General features: G+C 34.7%; 1 protein-coding gene across 1 annotated transcript; it reads left to right on the forward strand.

The window, feature by feature from the left end:
- The first annotated feature begins 1,116 nt into the window (after positions 1–1,116).
- Positions 1,117–2,019, forward strand: LOC117322728. Its single transcript, XM_033877667.1, has one exon. The coding sequence runs from the start codon at positions 1,117–1,119 to the stop codon at positions 2,017–2,019; it is 903 nt and encodes a 300-aa protein (XP_033733558.1).
- Positions 2,020–7,979: the final 5,960 nt, after the last annotated feature.

Here is a 7,979-nt window from a genome sequence, read left to right on the forward strand (position 1 = left end):
CTAACCACTCTCCAGTATTCATACCCACTTGTGACATTTAAACCCTCACACCGTTTCACTTCACAACGGAATCAAGCAATATATTGGGCTCTTCATAATTAAATCTTTAAAGTTACAAGTTTGTTATTTCAACAGAGGAGAACTTTCTAATATAGCTGAAACTTTTGTATATCTGGACAATAATGATTCTGTGACAATCTCTGGAACAAAGGAACCATTGTAATTATGACATAACAACTACAGTACAAAATTTGTCTTGTCAAACAATACTCGAAAACCTTTCTCAGAGATTTTAGGCAATACCCAGTTATAAGCAGAATGTATCTCAGCTTATCTTTCTATTTTAGACTGCTATCAAACAAATCATTCATGAAAGTTATACCAAAAACTATGTAAAATACCTAGTCATATACACAAACCTAAATATTTCTTCTGCCTCCTCAATGTGTCCTCCCAGTGTGTAGGTAATATTGTCCTTATTACACAGGAATAAAAATACTACTGGCATCAGCTTAATCTTGAAGCCCAATTCAAACTGTAAAATTCAGATTTAGAAGACACGGCCAGGTACCTGAAATACCCTGAGTTCGAATGCAAGAGATATTCCAGTTTAACAGTACACCATCAACTGTGTTCTGTGGGAGAGGCCGTCATCTATATACGACACCAATAAATTAAATATGATGCTATTGTTGGTAAAATAATAACACGAAGAAATATGTTAGATTTTCATCAGCTAGTACAATATCCGATACTACAGTAACTATCCAATGTTGTGACAATCCCAAGCTTTTTAAGACTTCCATTCATGTCTTTCATCAATTCTGTATAGTACAAGTGTTAAATATACCTACAGAGAGAAACGATATTTCCACAGCTGGAGAACCATCAGAGGATAGAAACATTGTCACAATTCACTGAGCTGTGTCACACAGGAAACAATTGTCAGTTCTGTCTCCTACAGTTCTCTACTCAATCAACATCTCCTCAAATTTACAAACAATCCAATAAATTGATCTCGAAAATCTATATAATGTTCAGTGATGCATTTCTTACCAACACGAACATTGTGTTACATGTTACATAAACTAAACAATATAGGTCTGCTACGACTACATGTTACCTCTACAGTACAACTACATGTCACCTCTACAGTACAACTACATGTCACCTCTACAGTACAACTACATGTCACCTCTACAGTACAACTATGTGTCACCTCTACAGTACAACTACATGTCACCTCTACAGTACAACTACATGTCACCTCTACAGTACAACTACATGTCACCTCTACAGTACAACTACATGTCACCTCTACAGTACAACTACGTGTCACCTCTACAGTACAACTACATGTCACCTCTACAGTACAACTACATGTCACCTCTACAGTACAACTACATGTCACCTCTACAGTACAACTACATGTCACCTCTACATTACAACTACATGTTACCTCTACAGTACAACTACATGTCACCTCTACAGTACAACTATGTGTCACCTCTACAGTACAACTACATGTCACCTCTACAGTACAACTACATGTCACCTCTACAGTACAACTACATGTCACCTCTACAGTACAACTACATGTCACATCTACAGTACAACTACATGTTACCTCTACAGTACAACTACATGTCACCTCTACAGTACAACTACATGTCACATCTACAGTACAACTACATGTCACCTCTACAGTACAACTACATGTCACCTCTACATTACAACTACATGTCACCTCTACAGTACAACTACATGTCACCTCTACAGTACAACTACAGTTTACATCTACAGTACAACTACATGTCACTTCTACAGTACAACTACATGTCACCTCTACAGTACAACTACATGTCACCTCTACAGTACAACTACGGGTCACCTCTACAGTACAACTACAGTTTACATCTACAGTACAATTACAGTTTACATCTACAGTACAACTACATGTCACCTCTACAGTACAACTTCAGGTCACCTCTACAGTACAACTACATGCTACCTCTTTAGTAAGACTAATGGGTTCTTAATGTAGTTATCCCAAATCACATTGTTCACAGTTATTACCTGCAGTTGTCACTGATAAATATCATTTTCTATCGGTTATAGGGAATCATGTTACATTTATAAGTCTGGGGTGATAGCATGACAAGTAAGTACAATATTTTTGAAAGTGTTAAAATCAATGAATCATTATTAATGCAACAATTTCCTTCAATACATCTAGCGGACTCAACCAATGCACAAGTCAGTCAAAAAAATCCAATTAGTGATGATTTAGGATGAAAAATATCCAATTAGTGATGATATTGGATGAAAAATATCCAATTAGTGATGATTTAGGATGAAAAATATCCGATTAGTGATGATATAGGATGAAAAATATCAAATTAGTGATGATATAGGACGAAAAATATCCAATTAGTGATGATTTAGGATGAAAAATATCCGATTAGTGATGATATAGGACGAAAAATATCCAATTAGTGATGATTTAGGATGAAAAATATCCAATTAGTGCTGATATAGGACGAAAAAAATCCAATTAGTGATGATATAGGATGAAAAATATCCAATTAGTGATGATATTGGATGAAAAATATCCAATTAGTGATGATATAGGACGAAAAATATCCAATTAGTGATGATATAGGATGAAAAATATCCAATTAGTGATGATATAGGACGTAAAATATCCAATTAGTGATGATTTAGGATGAAAAATATCCAATCACTGATGATATAGGATGAAAAATATCCAATGATTGATGATATAGGATGAAAAATATCCAATTAGTGATGATTTAGGATGAAAAATATCAAATTAGTGATGATATAGGATGAAAAATATCCAATTAGTGATGATTTAGGATGAAAAATATCCAATTAGTGATGATATAGGATGAAAAATATCCAATTAGTGATGATATAGGATGAAAAATATCCAATTAGTGATGATATAGGATGAAAAATATCCAATTAGTGATGATTTAGGATGAAAAATATCCAATTAGTGATGATTTAGGATGAAAAATATCCAATTAGTGATGATATAGGACGAAAAATATCCAATTAGTGATGATATAGGACGAAAAATATCCAATTAGTGATGATATTGGATGAAAAATATCCAATTAGTGATGATATAGGACGAAAAATATCCAATTAGTGATGATTTAGGATGAAAAATATCCAATTAGTGATGATTTAGGATGAAAAATATCCAATTAGTGATGATATAGGACGAAAAATATCCAATTAGTGATGATATAGGACGTAAAATATCCAATTAGTGATGATATAGGATGAAAAATATCCAATCACTGATGATATAGGATGAAAAATATCCAATGATTGATGATATAGGATGAAAAATATCCAATTAGTGATGATTTAGGATGAAAAATATCCGATTAGTGATGATATAGGATGAAAAATATCCAATTAGTGATGATATAGGATGAAAAATATCCAATTAGTGATGATATAGGATGAAAAATATCCAATTAGTGATGATATAGGATGAAAAATATCCAATTAGGGATGATATAGGATGTAAAATATCCAATTAGTGATGATATAGGACGTAAAATATCCAATTAGTGATGATATAGGACGAAAAATATCCAATCACTGATGATATAGGATGAAAAATATTCCAGCTTCTCATCAGTAACATACCTGAAGATTGACAGATGACAGACCCATGTCTCGTCTGGGGACAACATAGTTAAAATGTAAATAATCAAAAGACAATGTTTTTAAATTAATGTCACTGTTCTGTATATATACTTTTCTACTGTTGTCAATTTAAACATTAGGTTAAGATTTTATTTCAACCTGGTATGTTTCTCAAAATGTTTATAAAATATTATAAATTTACATAAAGATGATAGATAGCCAAGATTGGGAACTTTAAATCTATTAAGGGATCCCTGTATTGCTTTTTTTCCTTTATCATTACATTTTATCTCGTCTTTCCACCGATACATTATGCACTTGAAATCAGAAATCTACCCTCATTGACCATTTAAACTATTTTCAAAAGATCACAAGTATGGTATTCATAAAGCCAATTAAAAGTAATTTTAAACATCTTAACAGAAAGAGAGTTGACTATACCTATTAACATCAAACAAAGATCCTGCCAGCCATGTTCTCAAAGCTTATACTGTAGTGATTAGGGGGACATAAACCTATTGACTACAGTCCTTGACCACTCAATCTTCATATCTATATCATATCAAAACAAAATTGTCGCTATTATATACAAACTTAAAATTCCTTACCTATCAAATAGATTAATAATATCATAAAATCTATCTTCGCCTTGTAAAGTTTAAATACCATTCGTCCGTGTATGACTGTCTTTAAGTATAATTTTTTGGATGTCACCTTGACTCTCAATCTGTTGACACTCAATAGTCTGTGACAGGTGGGGCAGGCATGTCCACACACCCTTTCCTTCAAATTTCTTACAGAAAAAAAAGGTCAAAGGACCGCGGAAATACCCGAAACAATATGAATCATTTAAATAGTTGCTATATAATGATCAGTCAATGGCCGTCACAGAGGTAGATCTTATCCCACATAGGCCAAGTCTGTTATCAATTTAAATATATATTTCAATATGATAACTTTTTCACAGGGTAGTGAATGACATGCCCTTTATAACAAAGTCTGCAAAAGGTAGCCTCGCCCATTACAGCCAAGTCTGTGGGGAAGTGGGCATGCAGCTCTCAGTCAATCTGGTTAAATATCCAATTAAATCTTTACCACCATTTGCTCAGTCAAGGACACAGGTGTGTCATACATTAAGCTCAATATAAATAGGTAAATGATGTCTTCCTACCTGCTATTTAGGGTGCAGTTATTCTGAAGGGAATTAATGAAGCATACTAAATGTCAGCATATTTAGGAGTAATAATACTGCATTTCAATCAACCTTTTTATATAACTGTCAAAACGTTTATATATACCTTATAAACATGACCTGTAATTACATATCACATACCCCAGTATACCTTTCATGCCTGTTATGTAATTACATCTCATATACCCCAGTATACCTTACATGCCTGTTATGTAATTACATCTCACATACCCCAGTATACCTTAACATGCCTGTCATGTAATAACATCTCACATACCCCAGTATACCTTACATGCCTGTCATGTAATTACATCTCACATACCCCAGTATACCTTATATACATGACTTGTAATTACATCTCACATACCCCAGTATACCTTACATGCCTGTCATGTAATTACATCTCACATACTCCAGTATACCTTACATACATGACCTGTTATTACATCTCACATACCCCAGTATACCTTACATGCCTGCCATGTAATTACATCTCACATACCCCAGTATACCTTACATGTCTGTCATGTAATTACATCTCAAATACCCCAGTATACCTTACATGTCTGCCATGTAATTAAATCTCACATACTCCAGTATACCTTATATACATGACCTGTAATTACATCTCACATACCACAGTATACCTTACATGCCTGTCATGTAATTACATCTCATACCTGAGTACACCTTTCATGCCTGTTATGTAATTACATCTCACATACCCCAGTATACCTTACATACATGACCTGTAATTACATCTCACATACCACAGTATACCTTACATGCCTGTCATGTAATTACATCTCATACCTGAGTACACCTTACATGCCTGTCATGTAATTACATCTCATACCTGAGTACACCTTTCATGCCTGTCATATAATTAGATCTCACATATCCCAGTATACCTTAACATGGTCATGCCTGTCATGTAATTACATCTCACATACCCCAGTATACCTTACATGTCTGTTATGTAATTACATCTCACATATCCCAGTATACCTTACATGTCTGTCATGTAATTACATCTCACATACCCCAGTATACCTTACATGTCTGTCATATAATTACATCTCACATATCCCAGTATACCTTACATGTCTGTCATGTAATTACATCTCACATACCCCAGTATACCTTACATGTCTGTCATGTAATTACATCTCACATACCCCAGTATACCTTACATGTCTGTCATGTAATTACATCTCACATACCCCAGTATACCTTACATGTCTGTCATGTAATTACATCTCACATACCCCAGTATGCCTTACATGTCTGCCATGTAATTACATCTCACATACTCCAGTATACCTTATATACATGACCTGTAATTACATCTCACATACCCCAGTATACCTTACATGCCTGTCATGTAATTACATCTCGCATACTCCAGTATACCTTACATACATGACCTGTAATTACATCTCACATACCCCAGTATACCTTACATGTAATTACATCTCACATACCCCAGTATACCTTACATGTCTGTCATGTAATTACATCTCACATACTCCAGTATACCTTATATACATGACCTGTAATTACATCTCACATACCCCAGTATACCTTACATGTCTGTCATGTAATTACATCTCACATATCCCAGTATACCTTACATGCCTGTCATGTAATTACATCTCACATACCCCAGTATACCTTACATGTCTGTCATGTAATTACATCTCACATACCCCAGTATACCTTACATACATGACCTGTAATTACATCTCACATACCCCAGTATACCTTACATGCCTGTCATGTAATTACATCTCACATACCCCAGTATACCTTACATGCCTGTCATATAATTACATCTCACATATCCCAGTATACCTTACATGTCTGTCATGTAATTACATCTCAAATACCCCAGTATACCTTACATGCCTGCCATGTAATTACATCTCGCATACCCTGGTTTACTTTACATACATACATAATTACATCTTGTAAATACCTAATATAAATAAGATGTAATTACATCTCATATACCCCCTATATCTTACATACATATGTAATTACATCTTCAAAATACCTTATTTACATATCATGTAATTACATCTCACATACCCCAGTTTACTTTACATACATATGTAATTATATCTTGTATATAACTTATATACATGTCACGTAATTACATCTCATGTATATACTTTATATATGAACATTTATAAACAGTCTCCTCTGCAAAAAATTAAATTCCACCGCTGATAAAAGTTTACCAAGGATAGCGTGCCATGTTGGTGAATTCTGTGGTCAGTGTCCGAGACACTTCATCTCCTTGTATATTTAATAGTCAGACCCAATAGGGAAATACGCTCGTCTATGTCATCTGTTACACTAGGAGTTATGGCCCTTTATAGATTTGGTTGTACAGTTCAATGTCCTCAGAAATTCATTGTTTAGAAAATGTGTTCAAGACAAAGTTAAACACAATAAACAAACAAGAGGCCAAGAGGGCCTGTATCGATCACCTCGTTGGATTAGACCTCTTGGCCTCTTATTGATCACCTGGTTGGATTTGACCTAACGTCAAAATAATGTTCACAATCAATTTGTTAATACTATGTACACCATTATTTATTGATGTTGAAACAATGCTATGTATGGTTATGGGGTGGGGATCTCAACGGTTTCAAAAATATAACCAAGAAACTAAGTCCCTAGGGGTGGGGAAAAAACCCCAGGGCCTATTTTTACAACAGAATCACATTTATCTCTTGATGCCCAGCAATGCTGTATAAAGTTATAGGGATCTCAATAGTTTCAAAAATACATGTAGCGATTAAAAGGACCTACCTATAATTCCTAACTGGTCCCAGAGGGGTCAGTGTCACCATTTATGCAAAAGTTGTTCCCCTTCCCAAAAGATTTGGTTTGGTTTATTTTGTTTAACATCCTATTAACAGCCAGGGTCATTTACGGACATGCCTGGTTCTGGAGTGGAGGAAAGCTGGAGTACCCAGAGAAAAACCACCGGCCCACAGTCAGTACCAGGCAACTGCCTCATGTGGGTTTCGAACTCGCAGCCCTGAGGTGGAGGGCTAGTGATAAAGTGTCAGGACACCTTAACCAC

The sequence above is a fragment of the Pecten maximus genome, chromosome 3 (assembly GCF_902652985.1).
Source record: "Pecten maximus chromosome 3, xPecMax1.1, whole genome shotgun sequence".
Lineage (NCBI taxonomy): Eukaryota > Metazoa > Mollusca > Bivalvia > Pectinida > Pectinidae > Pecten > Pecten maximus.